The 20648-nt window shown below is 48.2% G+C and overlaps 1 protein-coding gene and 1 pseudogene across 1 annotated transcript; both read left to right on the plus strand.

The window, feature by feature from the left end:
• Positions 1 to 762: 762 nt before the first annotated feature.
• LOC123040893 (sinapine esterase-like) lies at positions 763 to 2210 on the plus strand. The gene is made up of 3 exons (XM_044463619.1): positions 763 to 1073; positions 1192 to 1321; positions 1454 to 2210. The coding sequence occupies exons 1-3, from the start codon at positions 788 to 790 to the stop codon at positions 2208 to 2210; spliced, it is 1173 nt and encodes a 390-aa protein (XP_044319554.1). The 5' UTR covers positions 763 to 787.
• A 15148-nt stretch (positions 2211 to 17358) lies between these two features.
• LOC123040894 (sinapine esterase-like) lies at positions 17359 to 18652 on the plus strand (annotated as a pseudogene).
• The last annotated feature ends 1996 nt before the right edge of the window (positions 18653 to 20648 follow it).

The raw sequence follows: 20648 nt of genomic DNA on the forward strand, positions 1-20648 counted from the left end.
TTGAAATAAACTCAACATCTAATATATATCTAAACAAACTTCTCATATATGTCTACAAAAATCAACATCTCATAGTTATCTATAAAAATAGGCATCTCATATATATCTAAAAAAACTAAACAATCTAGGGTTCCACTAACAAGAATCATATATTGTGAACTAATAAATAACACTACGGTACTACCAATATGACTACACATCCTAAATCGAGCAAATCAAACAAATCAAGGGTTCCATCAAATCTTGGACAAATCTCTAAAATGGCAACAAATTTAAGGAGCAAAAGAAAGAGAACGGAAGAGATTACCTAATAGGATGGATTGGAAATCGAATCCACGGATCAAATCTTCAGATCTGAGAGGGATATGGGGGGGGGATTAGATGGGGGCACCGCCGCTGCTCTCTGTCCAGAGAGCGGAGAGGGGAAGAACTGCCAGGTCGGGCTGGGGCGGACGCGCTTAAGTCACTGTGCAGTGCCTAAAGGCTAGGCGCTGCACGTTACAGTGTGGCGCCCTAGCCTTAGGCGCTGCACAGCTGCGTGTGGGGCCGCGCCTGGCCCTGAGCTGCCACGCTGGCAGGAGGTGCGGCGCCTAAGGGAAGGGCACTGCACAGTAGGATGCGGCGCCTAGCTGTCGGGCGCCACTCGTAAGGGTCAGCAGAGTGAAATTTTTTCGTGACCAGATCAGTTTGTGATTTGATTTGGGCATCAGATCAAATATGTGATTTCTGCGGCAGGAGTGAGCAGTGAGTCTCGAGTTTCTTCCCGTCGGTGGATCTCATTCCCACCATGGCGGGGGCTGTGACGAAGACTACGCCTTTGCGGCTCGTGGTGGCCGTGCTTCTTGCGTTTTTGGCTGTCACGGCGTCGGCGTCCGCGCCGGCGAAGGTAAACATGAGCAGCAGCAGCTCCTGCCGGCGTCTGTTCAGCTTTGGCGACTCGCTGATCGACACCGGCAACTTCATACACTACTGCAAGGCGCCGGGCTCCGTGTCGCGGTCGCCCTACGGCGAGACCTTCTTCGGCCGCCCCACCGGCCGCTGGTCCGACGGCCACCTCATCGTCGACTTCATCGGTACTCCTTCACATGCATGCATGCTTAATTAATCCGCACTTCGTTGTAGCAGTTGTACTCCTTGTACTCTAACATGCACATGACTGATGTGAGTGCGTACGGCCGTACGTGCATGCAGTGGACAGGCTGGGGTTCCCGTACTGGCCGGCATACCTGCAGGCGAAGTCGCCGGCGACGAAGGGCGACTTCCGCTACGGCGCCAACTTCGCAGTGGCCAGCGGCACGGCACTCAACCAGCTCCTCTTTAGGCTGTGTTCGGTTGGGAGGGATTTGGAGGGGGTTTGGCAGGGATTGAAATGGATTTAATCCCTTACAAGTCAAAATCTCTTCAAATCCCCTCCAATCCTCTTGTGAAGGGGTGTAACCGAACAAGGCCTTAGGAAGAAGCACCTCAACGTGGACCAGATCACCCCCTACTCCCTGGGCATCCAGATCGGGTGGTTCAAGAAAGTGCTGGCCGCGATCGCCTCCACCGACGTCCAGCGGCGGGAGATCATGGCGAGCTCGCTGTTCCTGGTCGGCGAGATCGGCGCCAACGACTACAACCACCCCTTCTTCCAGAACAGGACGCTCGGGTTCGTCCGGCCGCTGGTGCCCCGGGTGATCCGGTCCATCGCGCTCTCCGTGGAGGCCCTCATCAAGCTGGGCGCCAAGAACATCTACGTGCCGGGCATCTTCCCGCTGGGCTGCGTCCCGCGGTACTTCTACTTCTACCGCGGCGGCGAGCCCGGCGACTACGACTCGGCCGGATGCCTCCGGTGGCTCAACGGCCTCACCGCGGACCACAACCGCATGCTCAAGGGCAAGCTCCGTGAGCTCGGCCGCGCCCACCCCGGCGTGTCCATCACCTACGTGGACTACTACAACGAGGTGCTCAGCCTCATCACCAGGCCGGCGGTGAACGGGTTCGCCGCGGGGACGGTGCTGCACGCGTGCTGCGGCGGCGGCGGGCCGTACAACGCCAACCTCACCCTCCACTGCTCGGACCCGGGGGTGGTGCCGTGCCCGGACCCGGCCAAGTACGTGTCGTGGGACGGCCTGCACATGACGGAGGCGGTTTACAAGATCATGGCGCGCGGGATGCTCGACGGCCCCTTCGCCACGCCGTCAATCATGTCCAAATGCAACCACAGTTAGCTGCGCACTATACAATACATCGTGTGCTACAAGGTCGTCTCATTCGCTTGGGATTTTTTGGGTTTACATTTTGCTGCGAACATCACATGGTGTGCTGAATAATTCTATTTCTGAACAAATCAAGTACTCCCTCCGTTCGGAATTACTTGTCTTAGAAATGGATGTATCTAGAACTAAAATACATCTAGATACATACATTTTTATGACAAGTAATTCCGAACGGAGGGAGTACTATATAGTATAAAAAGAACTATATTGTTACAATATTTGCGTGTGGCCCAATAGCTTTCTTTGAACACCGTATAGAAGCAGAAGCTCATCCATACGCACATACACTCGCTCCTATGAGCGCATGCACACACACCCTACTCCTATAAGCACATCTGAGAGACTAAGTCATCACATCATCTTGAGATTGATGAAGTCGTCACAGACGCCTTCGTAGTCGAAGGGAATGGCTCCTCCGACTAAACGCACATCTCCGGAAGACCTGGAGGAAAGCAAGTGAATGGTTGCATGTACTTCTTTCAAATTCTCCGTGGTCACATGTTTGATGACCTGGAGCGAGCTAAAATTGTCATAGTTATGTGGGCTATCTGGACATCGAAGAACAATACTACCAATGACAAGGCGAGTATGGAACAGGTTCGGGCAATGAAGATGATCAAAGAAGCACTCTCGTGTGCTGGAGCTTGCCCGTGAGTATGCAAACTTATAGGTGCCGAGCAGATTAAACTCAATACTGATGTAGTTATATCCAAGGAGGCACATATGGAGGGATAGGAAGAGTCGCGATATCTTCTTCAGCCTTCTTCTTGGGTGCTTGGTGCAGGCCATGCCATGACATTACAAATCCTTTGGCTGCGGTGGTTTTTGCTCTCCGTGAATGTGCCGTGTTTGCCAAGCTTCGGGATTTTGCGCATGTGGAGATGGAGACCGATAGCTTAGAGGTGGTGAACCTCTGGAACTCGTGTCGTGATTTGCACTCTATTCTAGCGCCATACTCCTTAGATATTAAAGAGTTAGCTTCTAGTTTATGTACTTTTGTTGTTCATCACATAAGGACATATGCTAATGTCCCGACCCACCTTTGTGCAAAGCAAGCTTGACACTCTGGAGGTAATGGAATCCCCTCACCCCCCCCCCCCCCCCGCCCCCAAAAGTTTTCTGTTCATGAGTCTGATGGCTGACATTGCCGAAGCCATTTCATACGAATAAAGCTCTTTAGTTTGCCGCAAAAAAAACAGAAAACAGAACAATTATAGATAATACAACACTAAGATACACTCCACAAAAAGGTTGCATCAAAACATATATTTAATGTATATAATATACTTCCTCTATAAACAAATATAAGATGTTTTAGATCACTATTGTTTACAAAGGAGCAACTTTTTTGAGGAATTAGAGAGGAGTGGCTTATAAGATATGAGGAAATTGATTAATTGCAAACAGATGAAAACTCTCTCTTGTAAACCTCTCTATCCGCTCACCACGTGTCGCTGTGGGGCCCGCCCACCGCTCCCACCTTATCTGTCTCCCTCCACCTTATCTTCTCCGCTCAACGTTTCCTTCCTTTTCCCCTTTTCTCGTTCATCGGCAAAGGAGAGGCACCACTGTTGTGTTGCAGCTCCCGCCATGGCCACCGCATGCTGCATCGCCGATCCGCCGTCATCGGCTGCGTTGCAATGGAGCGCGTCGGGGGCTGCAAGGGAGCTCCGCCATGGCTGCAATAGAACTTCGCAGGAATGTCGTGCGCCAGTGATTGCAATGGAGCACGCCTGGCTGCAATGGAGCGCGGCCGGGGCTACAAAGGAGCTCCATCGGGACACCGACGGTGCTGCGTCGGAGCTTTTTTTTGTGCCACGGTGCTGCAATGGAGCTTCCCCGGGGGTCGCCGGTGTTACGTTGAAGTTTGTTTTCCATCAGCTCCGGTGCTGCTGCGTTGGAGCTCCGTCGGTGGCTCCGATGCTGCGAGGCCGCTGGCGCAAAGCCACGGTGAGGTGCGATTGATGGCGAGCACCATCGATGTGTTCACTGCAGAGGAGGCGAGGTGGGATTGACGGTGAGGTGACACCTGTGATTTCTGCGTTGACCCAATCTAATGGCCACGCTTTGGGTAATCTGACGGATGGCGAGGCGGCTTACATTTGTTTGTTATTAGCCGGTTAATTTGTAGCACTGGCCAAGATATGATGCATCGAGAGTGCCCTAGTGCGGTTGCCGACAATGCATATGTTGTCATTGAACCGATATTGGCCCTGCGTGTACGCCTAGGGCGTGTTTGGTTGCACGCATCGAGCCCAACCAGGCCCGCGCGGGAAGGGAGAGGCCTGTTTGGTTGCCTGGTTTCACTGTTGGGCCTGCATCGCACACTTCTCAAAGCAGCCCACAGCCTGGCTCGCTGGAAACGCTCGGATCGGCAGTTTCTCGCGAGCCAGGCTGAGTGTGGCGTGAGGTCCACGGGCCGGTGCAAGGCGAGGGCGAGGGGGTATGGCGGGAGATGGAAATCTGGCGCGCCGTCCCGGCGCCAAATCTAGCGTCACCCCCTTTCACTCGCTCACCCATAGCCATTGCCCCCTTTCTTCCCTACTGCCTCACCACCGGCGGCGGCTGCGATTTCAGATTTGCGCTAGAGGGGGTAGCGGCGGCGGCGTTTGCCGCAGATCTGGTGCTCCCCTTGTTGTTGGCCATCGTTTGGTCGACCTTGTGTGTGCCATGGCTCCCCCTAAGTCGTCCTCGTCTCCGATGCCGGTAAGCAGCACCCCTTCCCCTTTTGTTAGCTCAGTACTTAGGCCATTAGGTTAGGTGTAGGATCGATTTTCCACTGAACGAACCATCGATGTCGACTAGGTTATGGACGCACGGATGAGGCTGATAATCCCGGCAGCAACACTAATTAGTGTGATTTAGGCATGGATCATGTTCATACACCAGAGAGCTGTTCGTCGTGCTGGGAGAACTTTGATCCGCTATGGTCTATTGTTTCCCCGGGAACAGGAGAGGATCCAAAATCTGAACTACATCTACAACTGCAATGCCGTCGAGGCTCTGTGGATGCTTCGAATGAAAAGTGCACCATTTGCCAGGCTTGTCGAGACCTTCAGGAGCAGGGGGCTGCTACAAGATAGCATCAACACCAGTGTCGAAGAGCAAGTGGCCATGTTCCTCCATGTTGTTGGTCATAACCAGAGGTTCAGGGTCATTTACAACATGTTTAGAAGATCAATGGAGACCATCTCTAGGTACTTCAAGCAAGTGCTTTTTGCTATTGGGGAGCTTAGAGGAGAGATGATCAGGAGACTATCTGGTCAGACTCCACCCAAGATTCATGGAACCCCAAGATGGTATCCATACTTCAAGGTGAGCATTGACAATACGCACTATTCATGGCTTGATATGCTTGTATTGTTCAAGTTGAGCACTAACACAGGCTTGTGATGCCATTTTCAGGTTTGCATTGGGGCAATAGATGGTACTCATGTCACTGTCAGAGTTCCTAGGTCACAGTCTGCAGCATACATGGGGAGGAAGCACTACACAAGTCAGAATGTGCTTGTTGCTGTTGACTTTGATCTGAAGTTCACATATGCGCTAGCTAGTTGGGAGGGGTCAGCGCATGATGCTAACATTCTCACGGACAACATGAGTCGACCTGATGGGATCAACATCCCCAACGACAAGTTCTACCTTGGAGATGCTGGCTATGCATGTCGGCTGGGTATTCTTCCACCCTACAGAAAAATCAGGTACCATCTCAACGAGTTCTCTGGTAGGAACTATCCTAGGACTGCACAGGAGTTGTTTAATCTCAGACACTCCAGCCTTAGAGTAACTGTCGAGAGGGCATTTGGAGCTCTAAAGAATAGGTTTAAGATCCTGGATCAAAAGCCATTCCACCCATACTCCACGCAGGTTAAGCTAGTTCTTACTTGTTGCATTCTGCATAACTGGATCCTCCAATGGGGCTTTGATGAACACGTGCTTGAGGAGGAAGAGGTTGAGCCTGACAATGTTGTTGCCATGGTGTGGAGGCATTTGACAATGATGTTTGAAAGTGTTGGGGAACGTTGCATAAAATAATTTTTTTCTACATTCACCAAGATCAATCTATGAGTTCATCTACAAACGAGAGAGAGGAGTGCATCTACATACCCTTATAGATCGCGTGCGGAAGCGTTCAAGAGAACGGGGTTGAGGGAGTTGTTCTCGTCGTGATCCAAATCACAAGAGATCCTAGCGCCGAACGGATGACACCTCCGCGTTCAACACACGTACGGTCAGCGTGACGTCTCCTCCTTCTTGATCCATCAAGGGGGAAGGAGAGGTTGATGAAGATCCAGCAGCACGACGGCGTGGTGGTGGATGCAGCAGGGCTCCGGCAGGGCTTCGCCAAGCGACTACGGGAGGGAGAGGTGTAGCAATGGGGGGAGGGAGGCGCCAGGTGTCAGGGTGCGGCTGCCCTCCCACCCCCCCTCTTTATATAGGGACCCTTGGGGGGCGCCGGCCCTAGGAGATGGGATCTCCTAGGGGGGGCGGCGGCCAAGGGGGAGACTTGCCCCCCAAGGCAAGTGGAGGCGCCCCCTCCCCTAGGGTTCCCAACCCTAGGCGCAGAGGGGGGCCCAGGGGGGGCGCACCAGCCCACCAGGGGCTGGTTCCCCTCCCACTTCATCCCATGGGGCCCTCCGGGATAGGTGGCCCCACCCGATGGACCCCCGAGACCCTTCCGATGGCCCCGGTACAATACCGGTGAATCCCGAAACTTTCCCGATGGCCGAAACTCGACTTCCCATATATAATTCTTTACCTCCGGACCATTCCGGAACTCCTCGTGACGTCCGGGATCTCATCCAGGACTCCGAACAACTTTTGGTTTGCTGCATACTCATATTCATACAACCCTAGCATCACCGAACCTTAAGTGTGTAGACCCTACGGGTTCGGGAGACACGTAGACATGACCGAGACGGCTCTCCGGTCAATAACCAACAGCGGGATCTGGATACCCATGTTGGCTCCCACATGCTCCTCGATGATCTCATCGGATGAACCACGATGTCGAGGATTCAAGCAACCCCGTATACAATTCCCTTTGTCAGTCGGTATTTTACTTGCCCGAGATTCGATCATCGGTATCCCAATACCTCGTACAATCTCGTTACCGGCAAGTCACTTTACTCGTACCGTAATGCATGATCACGTGACCAAACACTTGGTCACTATGAGCTCATTATGATGATGCATTACCGAGTGGTCCCAGTGATACCTCTCCGTCATACGGAGTGACAAATCCCAGTCTCGATCCGTGTCAACCCAACAGATACTTTCAGAGATACCCGTAGTATACCTTTATAGTCACCCAGTTACGTTGTGACGTTTGGTACACCCAAAGCACTCCTACGGTATCCGGGAGTTACACGATCTCATGGTCTAAGGAAAGGATACTTGACATTGGAAAAACTCTAGCAAAACGAACTACACGATCTTGTGCTATGCTTAGAATTGGGTCTTGTCCATCACATCATTCTCCTAATGATGTGATCCCGTTATCAATGACATCCAATGTCCATAGTCAGGAAACCATGACTATCTGTTGATCAACGAGCTAGTCAACTAGAGGCTCACTAGGGACATGTTGTGGTCTATGTATTCACATGTGTATTACGATTTCCGGATAATACAATTATCGCATGAATAAAAGACAATTATCATGAACAAGGAAATATAATAATAATCCTTTTATTATTGCCTCTAGGGCATATTTCCAACAGTCTCCCACTTTCACTAGAGTCAATAATCTAGTTACAATGTGATGAATCGAACACCCATAGAGTTCTGGTGTTGATCATGTTTTGCTCGCGGAAGAGGTTTAGTCAACGGATCTGCGACATTCAGATCCGTATGTACTTTGCAAATATCTATGTCTCCATCTTGAACATTTTCACGGATGGAGTTGAAACGACGCTTGATGTGCCTGGTCTTCTTGTGAAACCTGGGCTCCTTGGCAAGTGCAGTAGCTCCAGTGTTGTCACAGAAGAGAGTGATCGGCCCCGACGCATTGGGTATGACTCCTAGGTCGGTGATGAACTCCTTCATCCATATTGCTTCATGTGCTGCCTCCGAGGCTGCCATGTACTCCGCTTCACATGTAGATCCCGCCACGATGCTCTGCTTGCAACTGCACCAGCTTACTGCTCCACGATTCAACATATACACGTATTCAGTTTGTGCGAGTCATCCAGATCTGTGTCGAAGCTAGTGTCGACGTAACCCTTTACGACGAGCTCTTCGTCACCTCCATAAATGAGAAACATGTCCTTTGTCCTTTTTAGGTACTTCAGGATATTCTTGACCACTGTCCAGTGTTCCTCGCCGGGATTACTTTGGTACCTTCCTACCAAACTTACGGCAAGGTTTACATCTGGTCTGGTACACAGCATGGCATACATAATAGATCCTATGGCTGAGGCATAGGGGATGACACTCATCTCTTCTTTATCTTTTGCCGTGGTCGGGCATTGAGCTGAGCTCAATCTCACACCTTGCAACACAGGCAAGAACCCTTTCTTGGACTGATCCATATTGAACTTCTTCAATATCTTATCAAGGTATGTGCTTTGTGAAAGACCTATGAGGCGTCTCGATCTATCCCTATAGATCTTTATGTCTAATATGTAAGCAGCTTCTCCAAGGTCCTTCATTGAAAAACACTTATTCAAGTAGGCCTTAATGCTGTCCAAAAGTTCTATATCATTTCCCATCAAAAGTATGTCATCTACATATAATATGAGAAATGCTATAGAGCTCCCACTAACTTTCTTGTAAACGCAGGCTTCTCCATAACTCTGCATAAACCCAAACGATTTGATCATCTCATCAAAGCGAATGTTCCAACTCCGAGATGCTTGCACCAGCCCATAAATGGATTGCTAGAGCTTGCACACCTTGTTAGCATTCTTAGGATCGACAAAACCTTCCAGCTGCATCATATACAGTTCTTCCTTAAGATAGACGTTAAGGAATGCCGTTTTGACGTCCATCTGCCATATCTCATAATCATAGTATGCGGCAATTGCTAACATGATTCGGACGGACTTCAGCTTTGCTATGGGAGAGAAAGTGTCATCGTAGTCAACCCCTTGAACTTGTCGATAACCCTTAGCAACAAGTCGAGCTTTATAGATGGTAACATTACCATCTGCGTCCGTCTTCTTCTTAAAGATCCATTTATTTTCTATCACTCGATCATCGGGCAAGTCTATCAAAGTCCATACTTTGTTTTCATACATGGATTCTATCTCGGATTGCATGGCTTCAAGCCATTTGTTGGAATCTGGGCCCGCCATCGCTTCTTCATAGTTCGAAGGTTCACCGTTGTCTAACAACATGATTTCCAGGACAGGGTTGCCATACCACTCTGGTGTGGAACGTGTCCTCGTGGACCTACGAAGTTCAGTAGCAACTTGATCCGAAGTGCCTTGATCATCATCATTAATTTCCTCTCCAGTCGGTGTAGGCACCAGAGGAACATTTTCCTGAGCTGCACTACTTTCCGGTTCAAGAGGTAGTACTTCATCGAGTTCTACTTTCCTCCCACTTACTCCTTTCAAGAGAAACTCTTTTTCCAGAAAGGGTCCGTTCTTGGAAACAAAGATCGATCTAAGATAGAAGGTATACCCAATGGTTTCCTTGGGGTATCCTATGAAGACGCATTTTTCCGACTTGGGTTTGAGCTTTTCAGGTTGAAGTTTCTTGACATAAGCATCGCATCCCCAAACTTTTAGAAACGACAACTTAGGTTTCTTCCCAAACCATAATTCATACGGTGTCGTCTCAACGGATTTAGACGGTGCCCTATTTAAAGTGAATGTAGCTGTCTCTAGAGCGTATCCCCAAAATGATAGCGGTAAATCGGTAAGAGACATCATAGATCGCACCCTATCCAATAGAGTGCGATTACGACGTTCGTACACACCGTTACGCTGAGGTGTTCCAGGCGGCGTGAGTTGTGAAACGATTCCACATTTCCTTAAGGGCGTACCAAATTCGTGACTAAATATTCTCCTCCACGATTTGATCGTAAGAATTTTATCTTTCGGTCACGTTGATTCTCTACTTCATTCTGAAATTCCTTGAAATTTTCAAAGGTCTCAAACTTGTGTTTCATCAAGTAGACATACCCATATCTACTTAAGTCATCAGTGAGAGTGAGAACATAACGATATCCTCCGCGAGCCTCAACACTCATTGGACCACACACATCAGTATGTATGATTTCCAATAAGTTGGTTGCTCGCTCCATTGTTCCGGAGAACGAAGTCTTGGTCATTTTGCCCATGAGGCATGGTTCGCATGTGTCAAATGATTCATAATCGAGAGACTCTAAAAGTCCATCAACATGGAGCTTCTTCATGCGCTTGACACTAATGTGACCAAGGCGGCAGTGCCACAAGTATGTGGGACTATCATTATCAACTTTACATCTTTTGGTATTCACACTATGAATATGTGTAACATTACGTTCGAGATTCATTAAGAATAAACCATTGACCATCGGGGCATGACCATAAAACATATCTCTCATATAAATAGAACAACCATTATTCTCGTATTTAAATGAGTAGCCATCTCGTATTAAATGAGATCCAGATACAATGTTCATGCTCAAACTTGGCACTAAATAACAATTACTGAGGTTTAAAACTAATCTCGTAGGTAAATGTAGAGGTAGCGTGCCGACTGCGATCACATCGACCTTGGAACCATTCCCGACGCGCATCGTCACCTCGTCCTTCGCCAGTCTCCGCTTATTCCGCAGCTCCTGCAGTGAGTTACAAATATGAGCAACGGCACCGGTATCAAATACCCAGGAGTTACTACGAGTACTGGTAAGGTACACATCAATTACATGTATATCACATATACCTTCAGTGTTGCCGGCCTTCTTGTCCGCTAAGTATTTGGGGCAGTTCCGCTTCCAGTGACCCTTCCCTTTGCAATAAAAGCACTTAGTCTTAGGCTTGGGTCCATTCTTTGACTTCTTCCCGGCAACTGGCTTACCGAGCGCGGCAACATCCTTGCCGTCCTTCTTGAAGTTCTTCTTACCCTTGCCCTTCTTGAACTTAGTGGTTTTATTGAGCATCAACACTTGATGTTCTTTCTTGATTTCTACCTCTGCTGACTTCAGCATTGAAAATACTTCAGGAATAGTTTTCACCATCCCCTGCATATTGTAGTTCATCACAAAGCTCTTGTAGATCGGTGGGAGCGACTGAAGGATTCTGTCAATGACCACCTCGTCCGGGAGGTTAATGTCCAGCTGGGACAGGCGGTTGTGCAACCCAGACATTTTTGAGTATGTGCTCACTGAGAGAACTATTTTCCTCCATCTTACAACTATAGAACTTGTCGGAGACTTCATATCTCTCGACCCGGGCGTGAGCTTGAAAAACCATTTTCAGCTCCTCGAACATCTCAAATGCTCCGTGTTGCTCAAAACGCTTTTGGAGCCCCGGTTCTAAGCTGTAAAGCATGCCGCACTGAACGAGGGAGTAATCATCAGCACGTGACTGCCAAGCGTTCATAACATCTTAGTTCTCTGGGATGGGTGCTTCACCTAGCGGTCCTTCTAGGACATATGCTTTCTTGGCAGCTATGAGGATGATCCTCAGGTTCCGGACCCAGTCCGTATAGTTGCTGCCATCATCTTTCAGCTTGGTTTTCTCTAGGAATGCGTTGAAGTTCATTTTGACATGAGCGTTAGCCATTTGATCTACAAGACATATTTTGCAAAGATTTTAGACTAAGTTCATGATAATTAAGTTCATCTAATCAAATTATTTAATGAACTCCCACTCAGATTTGACATCCCTCTAGTCATCTAAGTGTTACACGATCCGAGTCGACTAGGCCGTGTCTGATCATCACGTGAGACGGACTAGTCATCATCGGTGAACATCTCCATGTTGATCATATCTTCCATACGACTCATGTTCGACCTTTCGGTCTCTGTGTTCCGAGGCCATGTCTGTACATGCTAGGCCCGTCAAGTTAACCTAAGTGTTTTGCATGTGTAAATCTGTCTTACACCCATTGTATGTGAACGTAGGAATCTATCACACCCGATCATCACGTGGTGCTTCGAAACGACGAACTTTAGCAACGGCGCACAGTTAGGGGGAACACTTTCTTGAAATTATTAAGAGGGATCATCTTATTTACTACTGTCGTTCTAAGTAAACAAGATGCATAAACATAATAAACATCACATGCAATTATATAGTAGTGACATGATATGGCCAATATCATATAGCTCCTTCGATCTCCATCTTCGGGGCTCCATGATCATCTTCGTCACCGGCATGACACCATGATCTCCATCATCATGATCTCCATCATCGTGTCTCCATGAAGTTGCTCGCCAACTATTACTTCTACTACTATGGCTAACGGTTTAGCAATAAAGTAAAGTAATTACATGGCGTTAAATCATCGACACACAGGTCATACAATAATTAAGACAACTCCTATGGCTCCTGCCGGTTGTTATACTCATCGACATGCAAGTCGTGATTCCTATTACAAGAACATGATCTCATACATCACAATATATCATTCATCATTCATCACAACTTTTGGCCATATCACATCACATAGCAATTGCTGCAAAAACAAGTTAGACGTCCTCTAATTGTTGTTGCATCTTTTACGTGGCTGCAATTGGGTTCTAGAAAGAACGTTTTCTTACCTAAAAATAACCACAACATGATTTGTCAACTTCTATTTACCCTTCATAAGGACCCTTTTCATCGAATCCACTCCAACTAAAGTGGGAGAGACAGACACCCGCTAGCCACCTTATGCAACTAGTGCATGTCAGTCGGTGGAACCTGTCTCACGTAAGCGTACGTGTAAGGTCGGTCCGGGCCGCTTCATCCCACAATACCACTGAAGCAAAATAAGACTAGTAGTGGCAAGTAAGTTGACAACATCTACACCCACAACAGATTTGTGTTCTACTCGTGCAATAGAGAACTACGCATAGACCTGGCTCTGATGCCACTGTTGGGGAACGTTGCATAAAATAAAAAAAAATTCTACGTTCACCAAGATCAATCTATGAGTTCATCTAGCAACGAGGGAGAGGACTGCATCTACATACCCTTGTAGATCGCGTGCGGAAGCGTTCAAGAGAACGGGGTTGAGGGAGTCATTCTCGTCGTGATCAAAATCACCGGAGATCCTAGCGCCGAACGGACGGCACCTCCGCATTCAACACACGTACGGTCAGCGTGATGTCTCCTCCTTCTTGATCCAGCAAGAGGGAAGAAGAGGTTGATGAAGATCCAACAGCACGACGACGTGGTGGTGGATGCAGCAGGGCTCCGGCAGGGCTTCGCCAAGCGACTACGGGAGGGAGAGGTGTAGCAATGGGGGGAGGGAGGCGCCAGGTGTCAGGGTGCGGCTGCCCTCCCACCCCCCCTCTTTATATAGGGACCCTTGGGGGGCGCCGGCCCTAGGAGATGGGATCTCCTAGGGGGGGCGGCGGCCAAGGGGGAGACTTGCCCCCCAAGGCAAGTGGAGGCGCCCCCTCCCCTAGGGTTCCCAACCCTAGGCGCAGAGGGGGGCCCAAGGGGGGCACACCAGCCCACCAGGGGCTGGTTCCCCTCCCACTTCAGCCCATGGGGCCCTCCGGGATAGGTGGCCCCACCCGGTGGACCCCCGGGACCCTTTCGGTGGTCCCGGTACAATACCGGTGAATCCCGAAACTTTCCTGATGGCCGAAACTCGACTTCCCATATATAATTCTTTACCTCCGGACCATTCCAGAACTCCTCGTGACATCCGGGATCTCATTCGAGACTCCGAACAACTTTCGGTTTGCTGCATACTCATATTCATACAACCCTAGCGTCACCGAACCTTAAGTGTGTAGACCCTACGGGTTCGGGAGACACATAGACATGACCGAGACGGCTCTCCGGTCAATAACCAATAGTGGGATCTGGATACCAATGTTGGCTCCCACATGCTCCTCGATGATTCATTGGATGAACCACGATGTCGAGGATTCAAGCAACCCCGTATACAATTCCCTTTGTCAATCGGTATTTTACTTGCCCGAGATTCGATCGTCGGTATCCCAATACCTCGTTCAATCTCGTTACCGGCAAGTCACTTTACTCGTACCGTAATGCATGATCTCGTGACCAAACACTTGGTCACTTTGAGCTCATTATGATGATGCATTACTGAGTGGGCCCAGTGATACCTCTCCGTCATACGGAGTGACAAATCCCAGTCTCGATCCGTGTCAACCCAACAGACACTTTAGGAGATACCCGTAGTATACCTTTATAGTCACCCAGTTACGTTGTGACATTTGGTACACCCAAAGCACTCCTACGGTATCCGGGAGTTACACGATCTCATGGTCTAAGGAAAGGATACTTGACATTGGAAAAGCTCTAGCAAAACGAACTACACGATCTTGTGCTATGCTTAGGATTGGGTATTGTCCATCACATCATTCTCCTAATGATGTGATCCCATTATCAATGACATCCAATGCCCATAGTCAGGAAACCATGACTATCTGTTGATCAACGAGCTAGTCAACTAGAGGCTCACTAGGGACATGTTGTGGTCTATGTATTCACACGTGTATTACGATTTCCGGATAATACAATTATAGCATGAATAAAAGACAACTATCATGAACAAGGAAATATAATAATAATCCTTTTATTATTGCCTCTAGGGCATATTTCCAACAGAAAGAACAAAAGGTTGGAGTGGGGAGAGGCGATGTGGCTTAACAGAGGTCAGTGCAGGATTTGAAGAAGATGGAAGAAGAAGAAGAAGCGGCATCAGCAGTAGCAGAAGGCACCAGCAGAAGCAGAAGAAGAGGAAGAGGAAGATCTGGTAGCAGCAACACCGATAAACTATCCCCTATTTAGCCAATGGCTCTTAATAATTGAAACTGTCATTTGATAGTAGTTAGGATGAACTATCATTTGTTTAAGTAGTTGGCGCTACATGTTCAGATTCTGTGTGGTAGGCTCACCACTAGTTAGGAGTGGTGACAACACCTTATGCAGGTTACAATCAAACACCATATCATATGTGCACCTAATCACTACAAGAAATATGTCAACTTGTGACCACCACTATTGGTCACTGAAAGGTCATGGTTTTTCATTTGCGACCTTTTTGTGACCAAAAACAGAAGGTCAAAGGTTTTGGTCACTAGCAACCTCCCCAGGCCACGTAGGCATCCAGCGTGGCAAGCTGATGTGGCACAAGATTCAGCCCGGTCCAATTCGGTGCTTTAGATGGGCCGAGCCCATTAATTCAGCCTTTTTACTATATATTTTTTCTGTGAATTTTGTCTAGCTACATGGGCCTGACCCAACAATTTGGCCTTTTTTTATATTTTGGGCCATGGCCTTTTTAGTTTTTCAGTATATATTTTTCAATCTGGTCCCACAAGTCAGATGGGTCCCACTTGTCATAATCTCCTATATTGGTCCCACATGTCAAAAATGTGAGCATTGTTTAGATTATTTTCACAAATGGGCCCACTAATCAGGTTTCCATTTCACACGTGCATAGTCTATTACAACCCAGATATTCCTACTATTACATTACTATGCCATATATAATGCACAATTGACAAAATGGTTGGGTGTCAAAAGTTTTGATCCACCTTTGGTGAAAAAGATAAGTTCCCGTCGATTCAGCTGGAAGCGGGTCAAATTTGAACTGTAGGTGCCTCATAGTTTGCTCTTTATTTTTTCCAAAAATCATTTCTAGGTAAATAAGTATCTATTTAATCAGAAATACATGGTTTGATGGCGAAACATCAAGGTTTGGACGGTGGCCGAGGGTCCCAACTCTAGAGCGCATACGCTCGCAAGCCGCCGCGTGGTCACCGCGTGACCGTGGTGTTGCCATGCGTTCTGGGCGGCCTAGGCATGTCTAGTGGGTTGGGCACTCCCCGGGTAGGTGCTAGGAAGAAAATTATAACATAAGATTCTCATGAGGAGACCGAGCTATGCTCAAACATGAATTAGCAGCCAAGTGTTTGATTAGCGGTATGGAAAATGCACATGGCCAATGAGCGTGAGTTTTGGCTGAGGATGATCATATACTAAGAAGAATGTCTTCACAAATTTTTAGGGAAATCAAGAATATATAAAGAACACTTCCTTCACAAAGTGTTGCTTTGAACAGAATAGGAAAATGAATATTGTTGAGTTATTTTTGAACTAGGAAAGGAAGGTTTTTGACATATTTGATGAAGATATGATCCAAACAATTTTTGAGAATTTTTTGGAAATTTTTGGAATAACAGAAATATATGTTGCTTCATAACCTAGGGCAGAAATTGACACATGGACATGACACATAGGCAAAATTGATGAGTTGACGCCTAGTCATCACAACCCACCATAATCTACAAGGTTATGACCATCTATATGGGTCGTTAACAACTAGAAATAAGGCAGCAGACCAACCCTGTTTGCTTTGTGACCATTTCGTGTAAGGAAATTACGACCTTTCTGACCAAAATGGTCGCAATGGTTTAGGGTTTGGAGCACCCCGAACAGCTTTTGATCAATTGGTCTCAAATGGTCATAGATCTATGACCAATTCTTCCAGGTTCACTGACAAAAGGTCACTAGTTGACATATTTCTTGTAATGAATGCAATGCGGGCAACCAAACGCCGGGTCAAAAATGATTGTCACATGCAACTAGGGACATGCAAGTAACCAAATTATGTGCATCTGGGGTTTTTTGGCCTACATCCCCTCAAACTGGCTCAATGTAACCAAACACGCCCAGTGTACTATGCAAGTTGTGTACAAGTCAACTGCGGCAACAGTCGATCAATCAATTCCTCGAAGTCAAATCTCGTTACTCCGTTGCCTCGTTTGCCACGAGTTTCGTTTTCCTAGAAGTTATCTCCTACCAGTACCACATTATTGTTGGAATTTATTTTCAAACAATGACGGAGATAAGATAAGATAGCTGCATGCGTACCACATCATATATAGCTCTAGCTGCAAGTACGGGTTGAAGGGAAAAACTAGGTGAGGCTAGCTAGGTCGAGATCAAACCATTACTTTCTATCCACCACCACAATGGTGGAGGCGTCGACTCTGCCTCTGCAGTTCGTGGTGGCCGCGTTCCTTACGCTGTCTGTGGCCACGACAGCGCCGTCGTCGCATGCGCCGGCCAACCGGAGCAGCTCCTACAAGCGTATGTTCAGCTTCGACGACTCTCTAATCGACATCGGCAATTTCATCGTCCACTACGCCAATGCGTCGGGCCCCGTCCTGGCGTTGCCCTACGACGAGACCTTCTTCGGCCACCCCACCGGCCGCTGATCCGACGGCCGCCTCGTTGTCGATTTCATCGGTAAGTACTTCCATTCCATGACGACGACAGACGAGGCGTGCTTAATTACTGCCAGGAGTTCTTCATTAAAAAGAACCTCAGCGTTGACCAGCCCCCACCGATCCCCCCCTACTCCCTCGATGTCCAAATCGGCTTGTTCAAGAAAGTGCTCGCGGCGCTCGCCTCCACGGACCAAGGTAGAACAAATTCTATGGCATATATATGCATGCGCCTGGCTACGCAAATGCACCGAGCATGCATATTATCTTCTAACCACACCATCTCGGACATGCTCACGCAGAGTGGAAGGAGGTGATGGCGAGCTCGCTGTTCCTGGTGGGAGAGATCGGCGCCAACGACTACAACCACCCCTTCTTCCAAAACAAAACAGTCGAGTGGGTCAGGCCCATCGTGCCCCAGGTCATCAGGTCCATCGCTCTCTCCATCGAGGCCTTGATCGAGCTGGGCGCCAAGACCATGTACGTGCCATGCATCTTCCCGCTGGGGTGCACCCCACGGTTCCTCTTACTCTTCCCCGGCGACGACCGTGACCCTGCCACGGGCTGCCTCCGGCGGCTCAACGACCTTGTCCTCGTCCACAACCGCATGCTGAAAGCCAAGCTCGAGGAGCTCCGCCGCGACCACGCTGGCGTGTCCATCACCTACGTCAACACCTACGACGACGTGCTCACCCTCATCACCAAACCTGCGTTGAACGGGTTCGCCGTGGAGACAGTGCTGAAGGCGTGCTACCCCGTCTTGGACGTTGGGCCGGCGGCGGTGCCGTGCCCGGACCCGTCGATGTACGTGTCGTTCGACGGCCTGCACATGACAGAGGCGGCGTACAAGATCATGGCCCGCGGGGTGCTCGATGGCCCGTCCGCCGCGCCACCCATCTTGTCCACGTGCAACCACACCTGCTAGCCCTGGATACAGTACATGTACTGTACGTATGATTTGCTGCTGCCAAACTACATGATCATAGTTTATCATCATTTGCCCACAGAAGAAAATAAATAATCCTTTGGTTTGAATCAACATTCTTCGTTGGTGTCTCTTGGACGCCTTTTTTTTGAGCATCAGTACAGACACAGGCGCTCATATACACGCGCATACACTCACCCCTACGAACGCACACACGCACACCCTACCCCTATGAGCACCTCTGAGAGACTGAGCTGACATATCATCTTGAGATTTATGAAGCCACCGTAGGCACCTCGTCGTCGACGGGAACGTCTCCTCCTACTGAAAGCGCATCGCCGGAAATCCTGAAATAAATCCAGGAATAATGCGAGCACCAAGATTTGAACCCTGGTGGGTTGGGGATACCACTGTCCACCTAACCATCTCAACCACAGGTTGATTCGCTTGAAATAATGTAAATCATTCACGAGCCTGCCACGTTTCCGCTGAATAAATTCGTGCGCTTGCATCCTTTTTTATATATAGATAATAGGGATCTAAACAATCTTATATATAGATAATATAAAATCATTTAGATCACTAATACAGCGGAGTACATCCTTTTTTAATATAAAGAGGGAGTTGTGCATCTGTATCTGTTGGGTAAACAGGTTGACCTGATCTTTTTTTCAGATGAAAAGGATTGCATCAATCAAGTATGGTAATTACAATCCTGTTTGCATAAAACGGCTCTCTCGTATGTCCCTATCATACCTGATATAAGCTTTTTAGGCAACCTCGCAAAGCTTTATTATGTCGTCACAATGTTTACAGGGACGAATGCAATTCCAACTGGCTGGCCTAACCAAACATGACGGCCAACTCCCAAACGCAATGCATGCTTTGCTAAGTTGTGAGCATCAAAATTTGAGCTCCTAAATTGATGAACTAAATTACAAGAATTAAAAGAAGACATTTGTAACTTGATCTCTCTGATTATTGGGCCATTAACCGCAACACTTCCTCCTTCTACTTCCTGTACCACCCCTTTGCAGTCTGTAGCAGCATAAACCCGTGCAACATTCAGATCAGTAGCAAGATAAAGGCCCTCTCTAACCGCCATAGCTTCAAGTGTAGTTGGATCAGAGATATGCTTGAAAATAAGTGCTGACGCCCCTAAAAACCTTCCATCTTGTTCTCTGCAGATCGCCACAACGGCTCCATATCGCCCTCCTCGACCGACCGCAACATCAACATTCAATTTAGTGAAGCCGTCTGGAGGGGCGATCCATCCAGCGTGATGACGTTCACCCCATCCCATACCTTCCCTCGATGGCATCAAGATTTGAACTTCGGACAGGTAAGAAGTGATAAAACCATGCGTTGTTTGAGGGGTCTTGAATATGCCTTCATAGATTGCTTTTCTCCTTGCACCCCAAATGGCCCATAGGGACACTGCAAATGTAACAAAATCATCCACCGATAACACACTCTGTATTGCAAAAAGCCATTGTTTGGGGCATTCAAGTTCCTGAATACTCAGTTGATCCAAAATCGCCTCAGAGGAAAGCGCCCACGTGCAGCGAGACATTGGGCAATTCAACAAAGCATGCCGCCAAGAGTCATTCACTCCGCACAGATTACAAGCCCCGGTTGTAGCCATATTACGGTGTTGCAGAACATCCCCTGAGGGAATCGATTGTCTAGCCAAACGCCATAAGAAGACCCTAATTTTTGATGGTACACACGTTCTCTAGATTGCCTTCCACTCCTCCTTGTTTCCCTTGCTGCTTGATGGTGTCTCCCTGCCCTCAAGCCATCCTTCTCTATCATATTTGGTACGCACCAACATGCGGTATGCCGAGCCAACAGAGAAATACCCTCGAGGTTCTTCACTCCAGGCCCAATAATCATCAACCCATCTAGTGCACAATGGTATTTGAAGAATGGATTCAGCATCAAAGGCTATGAACGCAGATTGAATGAGCTCCTCCCTCCAGGAAGTCGTGGCCGTTTCAATCAATTCTGACACCAGTTGTGGAGGTGCTTGAAGCAATGAAGTAATCGGCTGTTTAAAGCTTGCACGTGGTATCCAATTGTGATCCCATATTCTGGTAGTAGCTCCATC

Source organism: Triticum aestivum, chromosome 2B (genome assembly GCF_018294505.1).
Source record: "Triticum aestivum cultivar Chinese Spring chromosome 2B, IWGSC CS RefSeq v2.1, whole genome shotgun sequence".
NCBI lineage: Eukaryota > Viridiplantae > Streptophyta > Magnoliopsida > Poales > Poaceae > Triticum > Triticum aestivum.

What these genes read in the sequence shown, in the direction of transcription:
- LOC123040893 (XM_044463619.1), top strand. Translation starts at nt 788, where the DNA reads ATGGCGGGGGCTGTGACGAAGACTACGCCTTTGCGGCTCGTGGTGGCC. An exon ending in CCTCATCGTCGACTTCATCG is followed by an intron (nt 1,074 to 1,191) that starts GTACTCCTTCAC and finishes ACGTGCATGCAG; the next exon opens with TGGACAGGCTGGGGTTCCCG. An exon ending in CTCAACCAGCTCCTCTTTAG is followed by an intron (nt 1,322 to 1,453) that starts GCTGTGTTCGGT and finishes ACAAGGCCTTAG; the next exon opens with GAAGAAGCACCTCAACGTGG.